This window comes from Amblyraja radiata, chromosome 34 (assembly GCF_010909765.2).
Source record: "Amblyraja radiata isolate CabotCenter1 chromosome 34, sAmbRad1.1.pri, whole genome shotgun sequence".
In the NCBI taxonomy this organism is placed as follows: domain Eukaryota; kingdom Metazoa; phylum Chordata; class Chondrichthyes; order Rajiformes; family Rajidae; genus Amblyraja; species Amblyraja radiata.
Window position 1 is genome coordinate 2294940 of NC_045989.1, and position 24668 is coordinate 2319607.

The following is a 24668-nucleotide window of genomic DNA, read 5'->3' on the forward strand; positions in this document are numbered from 1 at the left end:
GTAACCAGCTTCCTATCTGTAATGAGAGGCCATCTTTGTCCTCACTGTGGTAATGTTTTATCAGTTTAGTTTATTGTCACGTGTACTGAGGTACAGTGAAAAGCTCAGTTCGTATTGGTGGAAATGTGTCAGCCTCGATAACAGTTCATTCCAAGATTCACAGTTTCTAGATCAGGAATGAACTCAGTTCTGTCAGAGAAAGTCCAGCGTCTCAGTCAAAGACACCAGGTCTGAGGATTCTTCACCATCACCCTCTGGTGCTCATGCCTGTGTTCCTGGCTGTCACGTTCATAGACAGAGCCGAGAGAGGACAGAGGAAGGGTTCTATCAATATCGGCAGGAAAGCACGGCAAAGAACGGGTGGTATGGTGGCACATTGGTAGAGTTGCTGCCTCCCAGCGCCAGAGACCCAGGTTCAATCCCTACTACGGATAGCGTCGTACGGAGTTTGTACGTTCTCCCCGTGACTTGCGTGGGTTTTCTCAAAGATCTTCCGTTTCCTTCCACACTCTAAAGATGTACAGGTTTGTAGGTTAATTGTTTTGATATAGTTGTAAATTGTCCCTAGTGTGTGCAGGATAATCTAAATGTGCGGGGATCGCTGGTCTGCGTGGATTCGGTGGGCGAATGGCCTACTTCCACGCTGTATCTCTAAACTAAACTAAATGCTGTGAAGATTCCCTGAAGTCTAAGTGGTCACCGACTATACAGTGCTGTCGGACCCTTAACAATAACCAAGGAAGCCAGCCCAGCATGAGCTCCGAAGATGAGGCTTTACATTGAAGATACACACAAAATGCTGGAGTAACTCAGTGGGTCAGACAGCATCTCGTCTCGGCCTGAAGAAGGGTCTCGACCCGAAACATCAACTAGTCCTTTTCTCCAGAAATGCTGCCTGTCCTGCTGAGTTACTCCTGCCTGTCCAGCTTTTTGTGTCTATCTTTGGTTTAAACCAGCATCAGCAGTTCCTTCATTCACATGAGGCTTTCCATGCTTGGACAGCTGAGATGGTCTATTTCTATAGTTCACGTGATTTCCCCCGAAGATAGACATTAGATGCTGGAGTAACTCAGCGGGTCAGGCAGCATCTCTTTCTGTCCTGGGACACTTCCATTGTTAGAGTGTGGCCTCAGGCAAACCAAAGGAACAACACCTCAGATGCCCCCCCCCCCCCCCCCCTGCTTTTACAGATGGTTGGAGAAAGGCCAGAGATGAAATGACTAAAGGTGGAGATAAGGATAGGATAGATCTATAAGGATATATCCCTCATCCCACATCTCCTCCGTGTCCCGTAGATCTGCTCTCGTTCCCCTCCCTTCAAATGGAGCAAGGATATAGTCCCCCTGGTCCTCACCTTTCACCCACTAGCCCCCGCATCCAACACATCATTCTCCAACATTTCCACCTCCTTCAACCTGCTCCAATGTGACCACCTGTCACATCTTCCCATTCTCATCCATTCCCAACTTGCGCAGAGACCGCTACCTCGGCAAATCCATTGTTCACTCATCCCTTCCAACCTAAACCGCCCCCTCCCCAGGTACTTTCCCCAGCACCCACAGGAGATGTAACACCTGTCCCTATACTCCTCCCTCAACTCCATCCAGGGGCCCCAGCAATCCTTCCAGGTGAGACCGAAGTTTACATGTGCCTCCTCTAAGCTCATCTATTGAATCTGCAGTTGCTGATGTGGTCACCTTTATATCGGCGGGACTCAGCGTAGACTTGGCAACCGTTTTGTTGGACAGTTGCTCCCATCCCGCCAAGGTCGGCCGGATCTCCCTGTTGCTGATCACTATAACCCCTTCCCATTCCCACACTGATCTTTCTGTCCTGGGCCTCCTCCATGGCAGATCGATGCCACACACAAAACTGGAAGAACAGCATCTCATATTGCATTTGGACAGCTAACAACCTAACGGTATAAATGTTGAGTTCTCCAATTTTAGCTGACTTACCAAAACCCTCCCTTATCTATTTCCCCCCTGTCCTCCCTTTGCCCCACCAGGACTCGCACCCATTTCTTCCCTACCCTCTCCCCTTCCACCTACATAACTCACGTGGAATTAACAATTCACTATTCTTCCATCCTTATCTCCAGTCGCTTCATGTCTGGCCTTTGTCCATTCATATGCTTATCCAAAATCCCCCTCACCTGTATCCACCTATCACTTCGCAGGCTTTATCCTGCTCCTCCTCTCTTCCAGCTTTCTTTCTCCCCCCGACAATCAGTCAGGAGAAGGATACCAACACTAAATGTCACCCGTCCATGTTCTCCAGAGATACTGCCTGACCCAATGTTATTCCTGCACTTTGTGTTTAACTTTACCGATTATAATCCGGGTCTTGCAGTGTCAACTCTTTGCTGACTATTTATGCAGCATGGAGTCTCAATAGTAATGGCAGGATAAATTATTTGAAGAATCTGAATAGAAATCTGAGGGGTAACCTTTTCACACAAAGGTTGGTGGGTGTATGGAACAAGCTGCCAGAGGAGATAGTTGTGGCTGGGATTATCCCATTGTTTAAGGAACAGTTAAGGGCCTGTCCCACTTTGCGATTTTTTTCCAGCGACTGACTCCTGCAGTCGCCGAAAAACCGTCAAGTTGTACGACAATCTACGACAGGCTACGACACAGTTGACGTCAAACTGCGACAATCTGCGTCAGCCGACGTCACAATTTCCAGGACCTTAACAGCGACAATATACGACGTACAGCATACGACATACAGCATACGACATCCTGCGACTGGATGTCGATTGAGAAATAAGGATTTCAAAATCGCTGGGAATTGGATCGGTGTTTGCTGAGTAGAATGTACCACCACAGCAACAAGTCTGTGTTTACTGCGAACAGGCTGCAGTGCCCAATAAATCATGCAGTAATTAAATTACAATTGCAAAGCGATCTGGGTCCCAGATAGCAACAAGCACCCTCTAATTGACTTCACAGCAACATACAAGGGGCCCTGCCAAGAATTTGGTGCAATTGATTTGTTGAAATGAATACATTTTTCACACATCAGTGAAACCAATATTAAATACTTCAGTAATCACTTCAATAATGACCCGACATTTAATTTTGAGGAAAGTGCTTGTTAACTGACACCTCAGGGGTGCAATTTACAGATGTGATTTTGGGGATTGAACAAGAGTTGTTAATATTTAACAGAAAATAATGCAGCCAGTTTATTCCCGTTCAAACCCTGGGAATGTCTTTAATCAGTAGCGGATGCTGGGCTTATCCTGAGACACCTATCCCAAGGGAGGCTGCGTACACCGACCTCAGTCATTCATCTCAAAAGGGAAAAGCCATGACTCAAATAAATGCAAATCAAAAACAATCCCGCAGATGCAGGTTGGTGGGTGTATGGAACGAGCAGACAGAGGAGGTAGTTGAGACAAGGACTATTGCAACGTTTAAGAAACAATTAGACAGGTACATGGGTAGGACGGGTTTGGAGGGATATGGGCCAAGCACAGGCAGGTGGGACCAGTGTAGATGGGACATGTTGTCCGGTGTGGGCAAGTTGTGCTGAAGGGCCAGTTTCCATGTTGTACGACTCTACGACTATCTACGCTGGCAATCTGAAATAAACCCAGAAAATGCTAGATGCGGGATGCGGAAATGGGGAAAGAGAAAGAAAGTTAAAATATTCAGGTTTGAGATTCTTTGTAAGAAACTGAAATGGTGTTGTGGACGCGGAGTTGTCCGTTAAATAACGAGGCAGACACGAAGTTTGTCCAAAATACTGGTTCTTTATTCTACACTAACTCTTCTCACTCACCAGCCTTGTGCACGTGCGATTTAACCCTTAAATACTCTCCAGGGGCATCGGTGACCAAACCGTGACCCCCCTATCTCTCGTCACCGGGACACGTGAAGGTTATGTACAGTGCGTGGCACATCACCCAGTCCCGCCACAATGGACATGGATGGTCTCAGAACTGAAATGGGTAACTCTGCTTCTTTTACCGGAGATGCTGCCTGACCTGTGAGTGTTTCATGAGTGTTCTGTTTTCATTGAAGCTGCAGGACAATGTTTAAGTTGTCCTGCCTGCAACTGGTCCAAAACGCCACAGCGAGACTCCTGACGGGCACCCGAAAAAGAGACCACATCACCCCGATTCTGGCCTCTGTCCACTGGCACCCTGTGCGGTTCCGAATAAATTTCAAGATCCTTCTTAAAGTCTACAAAGCCCTTAACAGGCTTGCCCCCACCTACATTAAAAGTCTGCTTACACCACCACACCACCTCCAGGTCCCTCAGATCGGCCGACTTGGGGTTACTGAACATCCCACGGTCTAGGCATAAGCTCAGGGGCGACCGCGCCTTTGCGGTTGCAGCTCCAAGACCGTGAAACAGCATCCCTCTTCCCATCAGAACTGCCCCCCCCCCCCATCGACTCTTTTAAGTCGAGACTTAAGTATGTACTTAATCTATGAACCAATGTTGTATAACGTTAGTACCTCCACCAATGTAAAGCACTTTTGTCAACAAGAGTTGTTTTTTAGATGTGCTATAGAAATAAAAGTGACTTGACTTGACTTGACTTGACAAAGTTTCCTCCCTTGCTGGTTTCCCCAAGTGACTTTGTCCAATGAATGTTAATAGGAACTTAGTTCATGCTCGTTGGACTACAGGAGTTTGAGTCCATGGATTGAGATTATTTCCGCGTGAAAATGCTCTACTGGGTAAAGGATTAATTCAGCATCTTTAGTTCTTGATTACTACTGGTATCAGGGGTTATGGGGAGAAGGCAGGGGAATGGAGTTGAGAGGGAGATATAGATCAGCCATGATTGAATGGTGGAGTAGGCTTGATGGGTTGAATGGCCTAATTCTGCTCCTGGGATTTATGAATTTACGAATACAGAGAGAGTGTGCCTAAAGAGTTTCACCATGAACATGATAGAGAAAGGCTAAAACAGCTGAGATAATCTGCAGAAGAGTGCACCAGCATTGCAGATGCCTCCAGTAAAACACTTACTTCAGAAACACTAAGCCTTAAGGCAACACACGTTGATGGGCATTACATTTCAGGATTAGATTATAAAACTCTCTGAAAATGTCTTCATCTTTTTATATGATCTCCAAATCCAGCCACAGGTCATTCAGATGATGAATCCAAATATTAAGGGGAGGGTGGGGGGAAATTTAGACTTCAGACTTTAGAGATATTTTTAAGATGGAGATTGATGGATTTTTGATTAGTACGGGTGTCAGGGGTTATGGGGAAAAGGCAGGGGAATGGGTTAGGAGGGAAAGATAGATCAGCCATGATTGAATGGCGTAGTAGACTTGATGGACCGAATGACCTAATTCTGCTCCTACAACTTATGAACATGAACAGGCACTTCGGCCCACCGAGTCCGTGCCGACCAGCGATCATCCTATACTAGCACTATCCTGCACACTAGGGACAATTTACCAAAGCCAATTTGCAGAAATCAATGTCCATTCAACAGTCAACAATGCAGTGTTTAAAAACAACTGACCACATTGTGTTGGCCTTATTTCTCCAAATAGTTTTGAATTAATCCATTGGTTTATGGATTACGAGGACCTCGGGAGAATTAAAGCCTACGATGCAAGAGGTAGACTTCTGTCGATGGATCTTTCCACAATTTAACTTGTTTTTTTAACCTATCACCACAGTTCCCAGAGAACACAAATACTGAAGTAAGTCGGTGGGTCACACGGGATCTCAGGAGGACATGGACTCCGGTCTTCTGCTCAAGTAACTCCTTTCCATTCATCTGTGTCATCGAGTCATAGAGTCATAGAGTGATACAGTGTGGAAACAGGCCATTCCGCCCAACTTGCCCACACTGGCCAACATGTCCCAGCTACACTAGTCCCACTTGCCTGCGCTTGGTCCATATCCCTTCAAACCTGTCCTGTTCATGTACCTGTCTAACTGTTTCTTAAATGTTGGGATAGTCCCAGCCTCAACTACCTCCTCTGGCAGCTTGTTCCATACACCCACCACCTTTGTGTGAAAAAGTTACCTCTCAGATTCCTATTAAATCTTTTCCCCTTCACCTGGAACCTCTGGTCCTCGATTTCCCAACTCTGGGCAAGAGATTCAGTGCATCTACCCAATCTATTCCTTTCATAATTTTTACACCTCTATAAGATCACCCCTAATCCTCCTGCACTCCCAGGAATAGAGTCCCAGCCTACTCAACCTCTCCCTATAGCTCAGAACATTTAGTCCTTGCAAAATCCTCGTAAATCTTCTCCGAACCTTTCCACACTTGACAATATCTTTCTTATAACACGGTGAGGACAGGGAGAACTGGTGACTAAAATTAGAGCACATGGTATTGGGGGTAGGGTTTTGACATGGATAGAAAATTGGTTGGCAAACCGGAAGCAAAGAGTAGGAGTGAACGGGTCCTTTTCAGAATGGCAGGCAGTGGCGAGTGGAGTGCCGCAAGGCTCGGTGTTGGGGCCGCAACTATTTACCATATATATTAATGATTCGGAAGAGGGAATTAGGAGCAACACTAGCAAGTTTGCGGATGACGCAAAGCTGGATGGCAGTGTGAACTGTGAAGTGGATGTTAGGAGGTTGCAGGGTGACCTGGGCAGGTTGAGTGAGTGGGCAGATGCGTGGCAGATGCAGTATAATATAGATCAATGTGAGGTTGTCCACTTTGATGGCAAAAACAAGGGGGCAGATTATTATCTCAATGGGGTTAGGTTAGGTAAGGGGGAGGTGCAGCGAGACCTGGGCATCCTTGTACACCGGTCACTGAAAGTTGGCTTACAGGTACAGCAGGCAGTAAAGAAAACTAATGGAATGTTGGCCTTCATATAACCATATAACAATTACAGCACGGAAACAGGCCATCTCGGCCCTTCTAGTCCGTGCCGAACACATACTCTCACCTAGTCCCATCTACCTGCACTCAGACCATAACCCTCCATTCCTTTCCCGTCCATATACCTATCCAATTTATTTTTAAATGATAAAAACGAACCTGCCTTCACCACTTCCACTGGAAGCTCATTCCACACAGCTACCACTCTCTGAGTAAAGAAGTTCCCCCACATGTTGCCCCTAAACGTTTGTCCCTTAATTCTCAAATCATGTCCTCTTGTTTGAATCTTCCCTACTCTCAATGGGAAAAGCTTATCCATGTCAACTCTGTCTATCCCTCTCATCATTTTAAAGACCATAATTTTCTTAACAAGAGGATTTCAGTATAGGTTCTTCTTCAGTTGTATAGGGCTCTGGTGAGACCACATCTGGAGTATTGTGTACAGTTTTGGTCTCCTAATTTGAGGAAGGACATCCTTGTGATTGAGGCAGTGCAGCGTAGGTTCACGAGATTGATCCCTGGGATGGCAGGACTGTCATATGAGGAAAGATTGAAAAGATTAGGCTTAGATTAATCTTTAATAGTAAGATTAAACGAGAACTTACCAGTTTGAAGTTTAATCGTTATTTTATGAGGAGTAACGTTGAGGGAATACGTGAAGAACCCCGCCAGGACGCATGCGTGTCATTCTTCAAAGCAGCGGTGTGAAATCACAGATAACTGTAATGACTAAACATAGTAAGATTAGAGAAGAGATACCAGTTGAGTATATGATCAAGGGTGGGAGCGGAGGGCACGTATTCCCTCAACGTTACTCCTCATAAAATAACGATCAAACTTCAAACTGGTAAGTTCTCGTTTAATCTTACTATTTTACTTCGGAGTCACGTGAGTGACTACGTGAAGATTTTAAAGCTCTGTGATTTCATGCCGTGGAAATGAGTCCATGCATCACATCTGCCTTGATTATGGGGAGAATAGTGTTAACATCATTAGACATCAATACGATATTGAAAACCCAACGATATATTATTAACACCAAATTATAGCCCCTAAATATGGGGTAAAATTATATTACAGAACTTAAAATTGCTTCTGCAAATGTTCCAGGTTGAATGACTAGTTTGTTATAAAATCGTTGGAAAGTTTTCTCCGTTGACCATCCTGCTGTCTTGAGGATTTGGTCCATAGGAACATCCAACTTCATAGCTGCCGATGTAGCTGCAGCCCTGGTGGAGTGAGATTTAAAAATGCTAGTGTCTACTCCAGCATTTATTAGGACCTTTTTTAGCCATCTAGAGATGGTCTGGACTGGCTGGATTTTGTGTGGCTGTTTGTAGCTGATTAAAAGTGACATTTCTTTGCCTCTGATGATCTTAGTATACTCCATATATAATAGTAAGTGTGTTACAATACAGAGACGATCATCTGTCGGGTAGGCCCTGAATTCTATTTTTAGGCCTGCTGACTCCTGTCTGTTCTGTTTGACTAATTCATTGATGTGAAAAGTTAAATTTCCAGATGAAATAGTCATGTTGTCCAGCCTTAGTTTCTGTAGCGACTGGACCCTTTGTGCCGTGACCAAGGCCATCAGCATGACTGTTTTCATATTCAGTTTCTGTAGGGACAGAGCTGTAGCTGGAGACCAGTTTCTTAACATGGTCAGTACAATGCTCACATCCCAAATTTGGGAGTACCTGGTTCTTGGGGGATTAACATTAAAAATGCCCCTCATGAGTTTGGTTACCAGGGGGGGTATCCCAACAGAATGCCGCTCTGTTCCTTGGCACAGGTATGTTGACAGAGCACTTCTGGCGCAGTTGATGGCACTATAACTGAGCCCCTCATCGTAATGGAGGCTTGCCAGGAATTCCAGAAAAGACGGGATGTTCATAGATCTGTGGGTGATGTTATTGTTGTGACAGTACACCAAGTACTGTTTTTTGGTGGACTGTCTGTGGGCCGCTGAAATAATATCCACTGTTCGGTCCATCAGTCCCAGGTGTAGTAGAGGTGCTTTCAAACTCTACAAATTAATAGGTTTATATAATTATGACATGGGTGACTTTCAATGATTTTGCTGCAAGCCTCTATTAAGGCTGTAACCTTTTCTTTCGGCAAAGTCACTGACATGTGAACTGAGTTAATGGTGGACCCCAGATAATCCATTGTGTTAAATAACATCTGTGGTCACCTCTTATGGGTACTGTATAGTAAGCATCTTTTAAATCGATGCTTGCCATGTAGTAACCTTTGGAAATCAATTGCTTAGCAGTAACAAAGGTTTCCATCTTGAAATGAATATATTGTACGAAAGTATTCAAATTAGTCAAATCTATGATGATGCGGCAACCACCATCTTTCTTGTTTATGATAAAGATTTTGGACACGAATTCCTGTGATTCGTGTTGGGTTTTCTCAATTACTCCTTTTTTATTAAGCCGCTGTAGTTCAGCATGCGCTTTTGATTTTTCTTTGCCTGTAAGCACGAACATTCGGTTCGGTACATGCTGAACTGGAGGCTTATGTTTTAAGTATAAATTCTATGATATAACCCTATACTGCTTAAAATATAAGTGTCGGTAGTTAACTTATTCCATGCAACCAGATAGAATTGTAATCTCCCACCAACCTCCATGCTCCCTTTAATTCGCAAGGAACCAGACCCACCTACCTCCATGGTTACTAGTGGTAGGTTTGTTACTTTTTCGGCATCCTCCGTGGACGTTGAGGCGCCGGTGTCTGGATCTGTAGTTGGGTCGAAGTTGAGGGTTAGCGCATTTCCCAGGAAGGCCGGTCTGGGCCATGGCCTAAAAAAGACCGATGTTGAGTGTTCCTGGCCTTCGAGCTTTCACCAGTTTGTCTTGGCCGACTGGTGGTGCGTAGGGGTGCTGTTTCTGGCCAAAGTAGTTTTTAGACGTTGCTTTAATGAGCCCTAGGGTTTTAGCCTCTTCGTCAAGTTCTTTTACCTGTTTGGATAAGTCACCTCCAAATAGTAATATTGGTGGTTTGGAGGTTCCAGGTTTGCACAGGCCTGCAAATTTGGGGTCTAAAGCCGGTTGGATGGCACTCTTCCTAATACTATTTAACGCGTATTGGGAGTTGCAAAATAAAGGCATTGCATCCTAGTGATCTTGTGTCATGTCTTTTTCGTTTATTGTGCGGGCGAAAGCCGTAATTCCCGCTGTTAGGACTTTCAGAACTTTCTGTAATTTCAAGTCCCTGGCTCTGATTGAGGCTCCGACATGTTTCCAAATACACTGGTTGACACTGGGAACATTCAGTGATTTGCAGTTCCCTGGTGGTAAGTGTCTTGCTGTGGTGTCCAATAATGCCTGTCCTTATAGCTGGTTGAATGACAAGTAGTTGATACTTGCAGCTATTTTAGGCTCCAGGTTTTGGCCAGTTTGGTCGGGTTGAATGAACTGGGACACCATATCCAATAGGTTTTCTTGCACCCTATGCACACTAGGGGTATGTTCTGCACACCCTTCTTCACGGTCAGCCCAGAATTGACCCCCCCCGTACACCCCTCTGATGAGGGAGAAACACTGTGCAGCCCTACAAGAGGTACTGCTGTAGGACTTACTAGCTGCCCACTGTGACTAGTCTCCATCTCCCGGAGCCTGCCACTTTGGAGTATTTGCTCCAACAGCCGCTCCAACTGGCTCCAATGCTCTCGGGCACTGGCCACTCGCGGCTGTTCAAAGTCGGACTCATCGGAGTCAACGACTCTGTTAGTTTTTTGCTTCGCTTTACCGCCCGGCCGTATCCGGTACGGGAGCAAAGTCGGGCACAGCTGTTCCCATTACGGGAGATTGGCGTGCCGTTGGCTGCTGCTGCTGCTGCTGGCTGCCCGCAACTCCGCGGTTCTCCCCCGCCAGCTTTTTCGCAGCCTTCTTGTTTCTCGTGGATCTGTCCATGCCTCCACCTGTGAAGTAAGTGGAAAGAACGCAGAGTCTCCTTACCAGCTGTTCCCGGCTTTCAAATTCTGCCGCTAATTCTGCCTGCTGTGACTCGTTGCAATGCGCGTAGCGATATGGCCACGCATGCGTCCTGGCGGGGTTCTTCACGTAGTCACTCACGTGACTCCGAAGTAAAATTAGGCTTAGATTCGAGTTTAGAAGGATGAGGGGGATCTTAGAGTTGTGAACCCAGAGAGTTATGAATTTATGGAATTCCCTGCCACAGAGGGCAGTGGAGACCAAGTCAATAGATGGATTTAAGAGAAAGTTAGATAGAGCTCTAGGGGCTAGTGGAGTCAAGGGATATGGGGAGAAGGCAGGCATGGGTTATTGATAGGGGACGATCAGCCATGATCACAATGAAGGGCCGAATGGCCTCCTCCTGCACCTATTTTCTGTGTTTCTATGTAACTATAACAGGGTTGAGCGACCTGTTGTGAACTAGCCTTGTTTCCCAGTGACCGGGAGACCGTGCAGAGATGTACTTGATGGGGATGTAATCTGCTCCCTGAATAGGTATAACGAGGGCTTTTATAACAATGTAGTGTGTGCAACCTACTCTGTAATAAACGGTGCTAAATTAGAGGTTTAACCTGCAGTAAGGCAGGAGCAATAAAACTTTATATTTATATGTGTTTTTTTAAGGGAGGAAATATTACGAGGTACTTCAGAGAAGTGTAATTTAAATAAAATGCTTGATGTCAAACAAAAGATAAATTTAATAGAAAGAGTAGCTAAACAAGCGGGATAATAAAGATGGCCTCGACGGTGAAGGGTTTAGGGAGGGACTTCAAGAGCACGCACTGAGATAAGAGCACAAGGCATAGGAGCACAGTTAGGCCATTCATCCCATCGAGTCTGCTGCACTTAGTTTAGTTTAGAGATACAGCGCGGAAACAGGCCATTTGGCCTGTCCAAGTCTGCATCGACCAACGATCCCTGCACATTAATGGGCCTGTCTCACGTAGGTGATTTTTTGGGCGACTACAGGCGACTGCTGCAAAATTTTCAACATGTGGAAAATTTTTCGGCGACAGTGGCGACAATTTTTGCTGTTGTAGGTTGTCGCCAGGTGTCATAGGTGAATTACATTAAAACTAGTCCCTGGCAGTCGCCTAAAGAGTCGCCTAAGTGGGGCAGGCGACTCCTACACACACTAGGAGCAATTTTACATTCATACCAAGCCAATTAACCAACAAACCTGTACGAGGGAAGTTAGTGTAGAAATAGCAGGGGCTATGACAGAAATATTTCAAATGTCATTAGAAACGAGAATAGTGCCGCAGGATTGGCGTACTGCGCATGTTGTTCCATTGTTTAAAAAGGGTTCTAAGAGTAAACCTAGCAATTATAGACGTGTTAGTTTGACGTCAGTGGTGGGCAAATTAATGGAAAGGATACTTAAAGATAATATATATAAGCATCTGGATAAACAGGGTCTGATTAGGAACAGTCAACATGGATTTGTGCCTGGAAGGTCATGTTTGACTAATCTTCTTGAATTTTTTGAAGAGGTTACTCGGGAAATTGATGAGGGTAAAGCAGTGGATGTTGTCTATATGGACTTCAGTAAGGCCTTTGACAAGGTTCCTCATGGAAGGTTGGTTAAGAAGGTTCAATTGTTGGGTATTAATGGGGGAGTAGCAAGATGGATTCAACAGTGGCTGAATGGGAGATGCCAGAGAGTAATGGTGGATGGTTGTTTGTCAGGTTGGAGGCCAGTGACAAGTGGGGTGCCACAGGGATCTGTGTTGGGTCCACTGTTGTTTGTCATGTACATCAATGATCTGGATGATGGTGTGGTAAATTGGATTAGTAAGTATGCAGATGATACTAAGATTGGTGGTGTTGTGGATAATGAAGTAGATTTTCAAAGTCTACAGAGAGATTTATGCCAGTTGGAAGAGTGGGCTGAAAGATGGCAGATGGAGTTTAATGCTGATAAGTGTGAGGTGATACATCTTAGCCGGACAAATCAAAATAGGACGTACATGGTCAATGGAAGGGAATTGAGGAATGCTGTTGAACAGAGGGATCTAGGAATAACCGTGCACAGTTCCCTGAAGGTGGAATCTCATGTAGATAGGGTGGTAAAGAAAGCTTTTGGTGTGCTGGCCTTTATAAATCAGAGCAATGAGTATAGAAGTTGGGATGTAATGTTAAAATTGTACAAGGCATTGGTGAGGCCAATTCTGGAGTATGGTGTACAATTTTGGTCGCCTAATTATAGGAAGGATGTCAACAAAATAGAGTACAGAGGAGATTTACTAGAATGTTGCCTGGGTTTCAGCAACTAAGTTACAGAGAAAGGTTGAACAAGTTAGGTCTTTATTCTTTGGAGCGCAGAAGGTTAAGGGGGGACTTGATAGAGGTCTTTAAAATGATGAGATGGATAGACAGAGTTGACGTGGATAAGCTTTTCCCACTGAGAGTAGGGAAGATTCAAACAAGAGGACATGACTTGAGAATTAAGGGACAGAAGTTTAGGGGTAACATGAGGGGGGACTTCTTTACTCAGAGAGTGGTAGCTGTGTGGAATGAGCTTCCAGTGAAGGTGGTGGAGGCAGGTTTGATTTTATAATTTAAAAATAAATTGGATAGTTATATGGACGGGAAAGGAATGGAGGGTTATGGTCTGAGTGCAGGTAGATGGGACTAGGGGAGAATACGTGTTCGGCACGGACTAGAAGGGTCGAGATGGCCTGTTTCCGTGCTGTAATTGTTATATGGTTATATGGTCTTTGGAGTGTGGGGGGAAACCGAAGATCTTGGAAAAAACCCGCGCAGGTCACGGGGACAACGTACAAACTCCGTACAGGCAGCACCCATAATCTGGATCAAACCCAGTTCTGGCGCTGCAAGGCAGCAGCTGCACCGATACATCACCGTGCCGCCCTATTCAATCACGGCTGATCTATTTTTCCCTCTCAACCCCATTCCTCGTAACCTCATACTGGAGATGTGTAAGAGGTTAGACACAAACAAGTGGGGTGTTTAAAAGGTTTTGCAGGAAATGCAAACTGGAACGGGAATCAAGGACAAAGCAGGGCAAGTTAATGGTTTATACCCATGTTGACGCTGACTGTAGGGATCTGGTACTGATGTGAGTTAACAAGGTCAAGCGTAATGCATGAGTGAATGTGGGTGCAGGAGTAGGTTCCAAGGCCAGACTTTGAAACTCGATTGTTGGTGAAGATAAGGGATGGGCAACCACCAAAGGAAGATTGATTGTAGGAAGGAACTGCGGATGCTGGTTCACATCAAAGATAGACACAAAATGCTGGAGTAACTCAGAGGGTCAGGCAGCATCTCTGGAGGGAAGGAATAGGTGACATTTTGGGTCGAGATTTCATTCTGAAGAAGGGTCTCGACCCGAAACGTCACCTATTCCTTTTCCCCAGAGATGCTGCCTGAGCCGCTGAGTTACTCCAAAACTCCGTGTCTATCTGAAGAACATTGATATTGACATCTGATGATGACCAGCACATCAATTGTGGTTTCATCAATATAGAAGTGAGGATACATGGCGAGGGCCTCAGCTCCTGGGAGACGAGGAAGCTGAGGCTGCAAATAATCTGTCCCAGCCAGAGCTGTTGGTGTGAAGGTGATTAACTTAAGCAAACTGCTTCACTCGACACTGAATGCCTGTGAATGTGTGGACAAGACTTGGAGAGGTAGAGGTGGATGCCATCGGCATAGGCAGACAAATGGATCCAATGATGGGCGATGTCACAAAGATGCGGTGTGCAAATATCAGAGGACGGGCTGAAGGGTTAATCACGGTGAAATTACAAAGGATACGGTGCAAGGAAGCTATTGTTCCAGATAATGTATCAGTGGACAGTTGGATCTTGAACCTAACGATAGGTGCCTGACACTGGAGGCATGACGGTATTCAGAGTGGAGAGGCAAGACACACATTGGCTACAAATGCAGGGTTTTAGAACATAGATCAGTACAGCACAGGAACGGGCCCTTCGGCCCACAATGTTTGTGCTGAACACTGATCTCATCTTTCTTTTTTCTTTTTTTTAATTTATATAGCACATATTTAGTCAACTTGCATTGACCCCAAAGTGCTTCACATAATTACATCCACACACACAGGCAAAGGTGGGTGAAGTGTCTTGCCCAAGGACACACACAGGCAAAGGTGGGTGAAGTGTCTTGCCCAAGGACACAACGACAGTATGCACTCCAAGCGGGATTCGAACCAGCTACCTTCCGGTTGCCAGCCGAACACTTAGCCCATTGTGCCATCTGTCGTCTGCCTGTACATGATTCATATCCCTCTATCCCCATGTGCCTATCTAAAAGCCGCCAGTGCATCTGCCTCCACCACCACCACATAGGGCAATATGTTCTAGGCCCCCACTACTCTCCAATAAAAAACTTGTCCGCACATCTCCGTTAAACATTACCCCTCTCACGTTATAGCCATGTCCTCTCCTGTTGGGCATTTCCACCCTGGGAAAAAGGTTCTGTCTAACCTATCCATGTCTCCTATAATTTAATATACTTCCATCAAATCTCCCCTCAACCTCCAATGTTCCAGAGAAAAAATCCAAATCTATCCAACCTCTCCCTGTAGCTGAAACCCTCTAATGTCGGCAGCATTCTGGTAAACCTTCTCTGCACCCTCTCTAAAGCCGTCACATCTTTCCTGTAATGGGACCAGAACTACCCTCTGAGGTCCCGTGCCAGCAACTTTACTCTCCCCGAATAACATGTGGTCAGTGACACGCCTGCCTTGTGATGCTCAGAGATCAGTGAGGCACTTGGACTGCAGTGTTCCATAGTCAGTTGGCATCTACTCAGTCACGATCTGTGGTCAGTGAGATACCTCCAATGTAACAACTAGAGGCCAGGTAATCACCTAACTGGTAACATACTGTGCTGAGCAAGTTCCCTACCCTGTCACGTTGTATGGGCAGTCAGACACCTTCTTCGTAATGACTTGTGGTCTGTGACACACTAAACTTATAATGTCCTGCGGTCAGTGAGGTACCTGTCGTAGTCAATGGGGGAGTAACCCCATGATGTCCTCTGGTCAATGAGGTAGCTATCCTGCAATGTGCTCTGGCCAACAAAATACCTACAATGAGGTAGACTCATCCCATAATTTGTAGGAAGGAACTACAGATGCAGGTTTAAACCAAAGATAGACACAAAAAGCTGGAGTAACTCAGCAGATCAAGCAACATCTCTGGAGAAAAGGAATAGGTGATGTTTGGGGTCGAGAACCTTCTTCGGACTTAATCCCGTGATGTAGGGTGGTCAATGAGGTACCTGCCCTGTAACGTCCTGTGTTCAGTGAAGTACCTCTCCTGCTGAACACCTTCGCTCAGTCCACCTGAACCTACCTGATCTCCCGGTTGCTAAACACTTTAATTCTCATTCCCATTCCCACACTGACCTTTCTGTCCTAGGTCTCCCCCATTGTCAGAGTGAGGCTAAACACAAATTAGAGGAACAGCATCTCATGTTTCACTTGGGCAGCTTACAGCCCAGTGGTATGAATATTGATTTCTCCCACTTCAGTTAGCCCCGGCATTCCCTCTCTCTCTGTCCCTCCCCACCCAAGTCGCACCGGCTTCTCATTTTCACCCAACAAACAGCTAACAATGGCCTGTTTCCTTTATCATCTTTACTTTTTTGCATATCTTTCATTCATTGTTCTTTATCTCTCTACATCATCGTCTATATCTCTTGTTTCACTTTTCCATGACTAGTCTGAAGAATGGTCTCGACCCGAAACGTCACCCATTCCTTCTCTTGAGAGATGCTGCCTGTCCTGCTGAGTTACTCCAGCTTTTTGTGTCTATCTTCTGTAATGTCCTGTGTTGAGTGCGGTACCTACCCTGTAATAGTCGGTACTGTAGACATCTCTTGACATTCCAAAGTCTCCGATCTTGACCTGCACGGTCCCTCCGACCAGGCAGTTGCGAGTGGCCAGGTCCCTGTGTACAAAGTGTTGTGAGCCGAGGTACACCATGCCCGAGGCGATCTGCGAGGCGATGTTCAACATCTGGGCAATGGTCATCTCCCCCTTCATCCGTGGCTGTCCGTCCACCAGAATCATGGCGTCCGGACCGCGGGCCCTGTGGAAGCAGCGCACAGTCAGAAGCTGGACTCACTGGTCACAGACATACACATCAGCAGCCCACACAGGGTGGCACAGAATGTACAGAGTGTGTTCCGAATGCCCTCAAATACACCAGCTCATCCCTGTATCAATACCTTCCAGCAGCTAAATATGTATCGTAGCTTATTTATAGTTTGCTGAGCTGTGAATATTGATGGACTGTTTTCTCTCTATTTGTTCCTGGGGTGTTAATGCTGGCATTAAATAACACTGAAACGAGGCAGTTAAAGTCAGATTGGTAGGTGTGCTGTGACATGCTAACTACATAGGTAAGGTTACAGGTGACTTTGCCCGGGGGGTGGGGGGGGAGAGTAAATTATGTTTCAGGACAACTTCAGGAGCGTGGCACAGTGCTGCAGCAGGTAGAGCCGCTGCCTCACTGCAACAGTAGACCCAGGTTCGACCTTGGACTCCGGTGCTGTCTGTGTGGAGTTTGCACATTCTCCCTGTGACTGTGTGAGTGGGGTCAAGGAAAGAGCATTCACGTTGTGGCCCTGTTTCCATCAATATTTCCACCAGCACGCAAGACAGACACCATGGTGCAGATGGCGAGAATTGTGTTCAGCTCTGGCTGAACAACCTCTAATCTTGTTCACGAAGGAACTGCAGATGCTGGAGAATCGAAGGTAGACAAAATTGCTGGAGAAACTCAGCGGGTGCGGCAGCATCTATGGAGCGAAGGAACTAGGCAATGTTTCGGGACGCACCTGCTGAGTTTCTCCAGCAATTTTGTCAAACTTCTAATCTTGTGTGTGGACTCGACAAGAAGGAGACTGTGTGAGTTTCTAGCGAGTACTTTGGTTCTTCCTCATGTGTGGGTCAGTTGGTTAATTGCCTCGAGTGAGGAGAAAGAGTAGATTCTGGGGGGAATTGATGAGAATGAGGGGAGAATAAAGAAAATAAGCAGAATGTAGAATCACTGTCAATGGCAGGTTGATGGTCAATTGTCTGAAGGAGGGTTTCGACCCGAAACGTTGCCTATTTCCTTTGCTCCGATAGATGCTGCCTCACCCGCTGAGTTTCTCCAGCAGTTTTGTCTACCTTTGTGCACCTCACTGTGATTCTCTGACAATGAATTGGAATTCCCCTGCTGGGAATTGGACTCACGGTTCAGGATCAGAAGCCCAGAACTGTGGTTACTGGTCCATCATCTTAACCTCTGCACATCTGTGCCCTATCCTTCCCTTCACCTCACTTAACCATCAAGCTGCTGTTCAGGGCCAGGAATGGTCCAGCACTGGTTCACAGTGAGCAAGGTTGGCTTTACACTGGCCAACTCCAGGCCCAGCACACTCAGATACAGAGTGAAACTCCCTCTCCCCTGTCTCACTCACAATAAAGGTCCCTCTCCCCTGCCTTACTCAGATAGAGTGAAGCCTCCTCTTCCCTCACTCCTCAACAATCCCCTCATCCCGTCACATCACCACCCCCTGCATTTCACTGCAAGAGATTTCTTCGTTGTCCTTAGGGTGGGAACTGGTACAGCCGCTGCCTCACAGCCCCAGAGTCACAGGTTCGATCCTGACTTTGGGTGATGTCAGTGTGGAGTTCTCCCTGTGACCACGTGGGTTTCATTCCACACCCCGGAGACGTGTGGGTTTGTGGGTTAGTTGGCCTCTGTAAATTGCCTCTGGTGTGTTGGGGGTGGATGAGAAAGTGGGATAACATCAAACCAGTGTGTACGGGCAATCAATGGCAAGCATGACTCAGTGGGTAAAGGGCCTGTCTGCATGCTGTTTCTCTAAACTCTGTAACTCTTGGTCTGGTTCAATGAGAAAGTATAATCACAAGCAAAAACTCTGCAATTGACCTGCTCTGTGTATATATACCATACCTGGGGCTACTAGTGCTGTTCCCCGTGCAACAGCTCAGTGAAGCTGCCTGCCTGTTTGTTAACTTGCGTGTAATGTGAGATTGATGACTGGAATAAAAGGATACGTTATCAACAGTACAAATGCCACCACAAACCCAGCCCCTGGTCTGTGGTGAATGCACACAAAGAGAGTCCGCACTAGTGTTAGCATTTTGTTTCCACTTTCAGGGGTTTGAACACGGTGAGCAGAAACACTGCCTGTGGGAATGAGACGTCAACGTGAAGTTGCAGGCACGAAGCATGAGAGTTCACGCTGAGATGAGGCTGAACTATCGGCAAGCACAGGAGGAGCCGTTCCAAACGCTCTCCCATTCCCAGGGAAAGATCATCTCATCCACTGTGTGAGAACTTGCAATCTAAATGCTTCACCGTCAACCGTCAAAATGACTGCCCAGAGGAATAAAGAAAAACAGAAAAATCACACTCCTGACATGAGATCTGAGGAATATGCTACCAATGATATTGCTGCTGCAAGGATACAATATCATTGCAGGAAATTTCTGAAGATGAACAGATGCGTTTTCCATTGTTTCTTGTGGTTCTATGGCATGTCTTTATCTGAAGCAATTGGAACAACAGGGTAAGCCCATTAATCCCAGTACACTCCTTTCAGGATACGATATCAGAGTTATCTCCGCACAGTATCTCTCTACTCTGTAGAAGAAGCCAGACCCCGAACATCGCCTGTCCATGTCCTCCACAGATGCTGCCTGACCCGTTGAATTACGCCAGCACTCAGTGTTCGAGGCAAGATTCAAGTGTCTGCAGTTCCTTCTGTCTCTCTTGTCTCTGCAATCCTCTGACCCAAAGCCATTTGTCAAGAGTATAAAGTAGTCTAGAAAAAGGATACTTGAATAGTCTCAGGGAAATTATTCAATCCATCTGCAATAATCCAGCCAGTTCACTCCTGCATTCCTTCACCACTCAACCTCATTATTTATAACACAAAACACAAAGTGCTGCAGTTACTCAGTGGGCCATAAGATCATGCAGTTAAGCCTCCTTCCAAGATGGCCGCGCCGTTGTGTTTGGCTGCCCGTCGTCTCCCGCTTGAACAAAGACCCGTTAAAGGTAATCTCTACCGTTCGTATGGCCTGCAGCCAAAGCTGGCGTACGAACGGCAAACATTATTAAATATGCAAGCCCGGTCGTCGAGGTCTTCACCCGAGGCCCCGCACCGAGCCCCAGACAAAGCCCCGCACCGAGCCCCGATCCAAGCCCCGCACCGAGCCCCGGACAAAGCCCCGCACCGAGCCCCGATCCAAGCCCCGGACGAAGCCCCCTACCGAGCCGAGCCTCTGTCGTCGAGATCTTCATCCGTGGCCCCGGACTGAGCCCCCGACTGAGCCCCGGACAAGACACCGGACTGGGCCTCCGACAGAGCCCCGGTCCAAGCCTTGGACCGACCCCCGGACTGAGCCCCCGACTGAGCCCCGGACTGAGCCCCCGACTGAACCCCCGACAGACCCCCGGACAAGGTTTCACTTACCGTTCGCTCCTCGCTCGGCTCCCGATGGATGTATGGGCTCGGTCTTGTGGCGGCCGCCGCACGCGCCGAGCCTGGAGGCGGAGTAAAAGCGCGGGTGCCGTGGTAAGGCTGAAGAACCTTCCCAGCGCCTGTTTAACATCTGCTCACCTCGCCCAGAGCTGTGAGGACGGACCTGGTCGGCCCTAACGCTCCATCCACCAGCGGTCCCTCGAGCCCAGGTATGCCTTTTTCCGGTCGATCCTCCCGGTCCCAGATCTGTCGGCACGCAGGCTCCCAGCCAGGCCCTGTGTGAAGCCCAGCGGCGTGGTCTCCCTGAACCTCCGCCCGCTGCCGTGGGAGCCGCTACCGGGCCCTCTACTCACCTGCAGTCCCTGCAAAAGTGGCGCTGATCAATGCGAGATCAGTGCTGAACTAAACCTTCGTCCTACTGATCACAGAAACCTGGCTGAATCCTGGTGAGCTTGCTCCACTCGTGGAACTCTGCCCTGATACCTGTAACTTTTTCAGCTCGCCCAGGCTCTCAGGTCGCGGTGGGGGCCTAGCCACTGTGTTTAAGAAGCATTTCAACTGCCGCCTTCTGAACACTGATCAGGTTTCCAGTTTTGAACACAACTAATCATAGTTGGTCTAACCTGTCCACTTTTAATTGTTCTTGTGTATCGCCCACCAAAGATGCATAAGGACTTTATCTCAGAATTTGGTGATCTTATTGCTAGCTTGTTGCCCAAATTTGACCAGGTCCTGATTCTTGGTGACTTTAACATTCAGGTTTGCTGTCCCACGAAGCCTCTTGTGAGTGAATTTATGAACCTGGTTGAGTCCTTCAATCTGTCTCTACTCACCACTGGACCCACGCACAAGCTTGGCCATACACTAGATCTAGTGCTTTCGTCTGGTCTCCCAACTTGTAACACAGATATTATTGATGCTTGCCTGTCTGATCATAGTGCTATTATATTTGCTATCGCTGCCTTTCTCTCCCTGAAAATCCCATCTCCCTGCTCGCTACTCCTGCTACGTTAACTCCACGACGGCCAGTAAGTTCTCTGAAGCTCTCATAGCCGCCCCCGACATCTGCACTATTGAGGCGCCACCCCTCATCTCAGTACCGACGACCTAATTTCTTTATTCAATAATACTTGCTCTTCCGTCCTGGATTCTGTTGCTCCTCTTAAAATGAAAAAGCCTAAAGGCGAGCCGTGGCTCAATGACACCACCAGAGCCCTAAGAAGAGAATGCAGAAAATCAGAACGGAAGTACAAATCTGATAAGCTTCAAATTTCCTTTGAACTCCTGAAAAATAATCTTGACAAATACCAGGAAGCGGTAAAATCTGCAAGAACTAAATATTTTTCCACCCTTATCTCCAAAAACGCGCAAAATTCCAAGGTCCTTTTTAGCACCATCACCTCCATCATCTGTCCTGCCCCCAGCACCAGCCTAACTGGGTCCCCTGCTAAGTGCGAGGAATTTACCACATTTTTCACCAGCAAGGTAAAGAATATAAGAACGAATATTTCCCCTCCCACCCGTAACCTGGCTGTCTCATTGGTCTACTCTTCAAAATTAGACAGTTTCCAACCCGTTACTTTACCCTCTCTTGTAAAACTGATCACCGCCATGAAACCTACTACCTGCCCCCTCGACACTGTCCCCTCTGCCCTCCTAAAGGATGTCATTACAACAGCTGGTCCCAGCATCCTCGCCATCTTCAACAGCTCTCTGGTCCAACCACTCCTGAAAAAACCTAACCTCGACCCCACCTTGCCAAGCAACTACAGACCCATTTCTAAACTGCCTTTCCTCTCAAAAGCCCTTGAAATGGTAATTTTAAGTCAACTTATACCTTACCTTCACCAAAACACTATCTTGGAAACTTTCCAATCAGGTTTCAGGGCTCACCACAGCACAGAGTCTGCCTTGTTGAAGGTACACAATGACCTACTGCTCACCGTTGACTCCGGCGACTGTGCAATCCTGCTCCTTCTTGACCTCAGCGCAGCATTTGATACTGTCGATCACACCATCCTAATTGACCATCTCCGGTATGGGGGTGGTATTGATGGCACTGCCCTGAGCTGGTTCATCTCCTACCTCAAAGGTAGGAGTTTCTCGACTAACTTAGGCAACTCATTCTCCTCCCCAGCTAATCTCTGCTGTGGGGTTCCACAAGGTTCCATCCTTGGCCCCATTCTCTTCTCCCTGTATATGCTCCCCTTAGGATGTCATTGAAAGGCACGGCATTTCCTTCCATTGCTACGCAGACGATACCCAACTCTATCTCCCCCTGAAGCCCAAAAAACAATCAAATCTGTTTAACCTTACCCGCTGCCTCGAGGATATAAAATGTTGGATGGCCCAGACCTTCCTCCAACTAAACGAGAGTAAGCCTGAGGTCATCCTTCTCGGCCCCTCGGACCCAATCAAAATGATAGCAGGCAGCCTTGGAAGCCTTACCCCACTACTCAAACCTCACGTCAAAAACCTTGGCGTGATATTTGACTCAGCACTGAAATTTGACAAACAAGTCAATGCCGTGGTAAAAGCTCGCTTCTTTCCGCTTCGGACGATAGCTAAAATAAAACAATTCCTCCAGTTTGATGACCTGGAAAAGATCATCCACACATTCATCTCCTCCCGCCTAGATTACTGCAACTCCCTTTACACTGGCATCAGCCAATCTTCCCTGTCCCGCCTGCAACTGGTCCAAAATGCCGCAGCGAGACTCCTGACGGGCACCCGAAAAAGGGACCACGTCACCCCGATCCTGGCCTCTCTCCACTGGCTCCCTGTGCGGTTCCGTATACATTTCAAGATTCTCCTCCATGTCTACAAAGCCCTCAATGGGCTTGCCCCCACCTACATAAAAAGTCTTCTCACCCACCACTCCACCTCCAGGCCCCTCAGATCGGCCGACTTGGGGCTGCTGAATATCCCACGGTCTAGGCATAAGCTCAGGGGCGACCGTGCCTTTGCGGTTGCAGCCCCTAGACTGTGGAACAGCATCCCCTTTCCCATCAGAACTGCCCCCTCCATCGACTCTTTTAAGTCAAGACTAAATACTTATCTATACTCCCAAGCCTTTCCTGATGTCCTCTGAGTGAGGGCTACATGTATATATGTATGTAGTCTGTTTTGTTGTGCTATTTTTATAACAAATGTAAAGCACTTTGGCCAACCAGATTTGTTTTTTAAATGTGCTATATAAATAAATGTGACGACTTTTGATCACGGGATCGTAGGATCATAAGATTATGTGATAGGAGCTTAATTAGGCCATTCAGCCCATCAAGACCACTCCGCCATTCAATCATGGCTGATCTATCTCTCCCTCCTAACCCCACTCTCCTGTCTTCTCCCCATAACCTCTGACACCTGTACTAATCAAGAATCTATCTATCTCTGCCTTAAATATATCCACTGACTTGGCCTCCACAACCTTTTGTGGCAAAGAATTCCACAAATTCACCACCCTCTGACTAAAGAAACACCTCCTTATCTTCATCCAGGAACTACGTTGTTTAATTCAAATGTTCAAAGACCCTGAGCTTCTCTCATGGAAATGTGTTCATCGACTTCATCCTAAATTAGGATTATTTGTACAGTATTTATTAGCTGCGGTAAATGCCTGACTAAATGTGAAAGACTAGAAGGTATAGTTTGAAGATCACAAGCGAGTTTAAACGAGATGTGTGGGATTTGTACACAGTGGGTAGTGGATGCTTGCATCACGCTGCCAGGGGTGGTGTTTGAGAAGCTTTTAGATAGGCAGGGAACTGATGGATATGGTTCATGAGCTGGCAGAGGAGATTTATTTAACTTAGCATCAGGTCAAGGGTGGCACGGTGTCATACGTACAGGAATAGGTCATTTGGCCCTTCGAGCTACTGCCTACAGCGCCGGAGACCCGGGTTCGTTCCTGACTGTGGGTGCTTGTCTGTACGGAGTTTGTACGTTCTCCCCGTGACCTGCATGGGTTTTCTCCGAGATCATCGGTTTCTTCCCACACTCCAAAGACATACAAGTTTGTAGGGTACTTGGCTTGGTGTAAATGTTAAATTGTCCCTAGTGTGTGTAGGGTAGTGTTAATGTGCAGAGATCGCTGGTCGGTGCAGACTTGATGGACCGAAGGGCCTGTGTTACTAAACTAAACTGAATTAAAAATCATATTCAACACAGGCATTGAGGGTGGAAGGACCTGTTCCTGTGCTTTACTGGCTTTAACTTGCACTAAACATTATTCATATTATCATGTATCTGTACACTATGTATGGCTCGATTGTAATCATGTATTATCTTTTCTGGTTCGCACGCAACAAAAGATTTTCATTGTACCTCAGTACACGGGACAATAAACTAAACTC

At 46.7% G+C, this 24668-nt stretch overlaps 1 protein-coding gene across 2 annotated transcripts in view; it reads right to left on the reverse strand.

Annotated features, from left to right (window-relative positions):
* Nucleotides 1-24668, reverse strand: part of ntrk3 (neurotrophic receptor tyrosine kinase 3) — a 999514-nt gene that overhangs the window by 17501 nt on the left and 957345 nt on the right. For both annotated transcript variants that reach the window (XM_033050347.1, XM_033050348.1), the window contains exon 15: nt 16658-16898. In XM_033050347.1, the coding sequence (XP_032906238.1) occupies nt 16658-16898 (241 nt within the window). The remainder of the gene's footprint in view (nt 1-16657; nt 16899-24668) is intronic.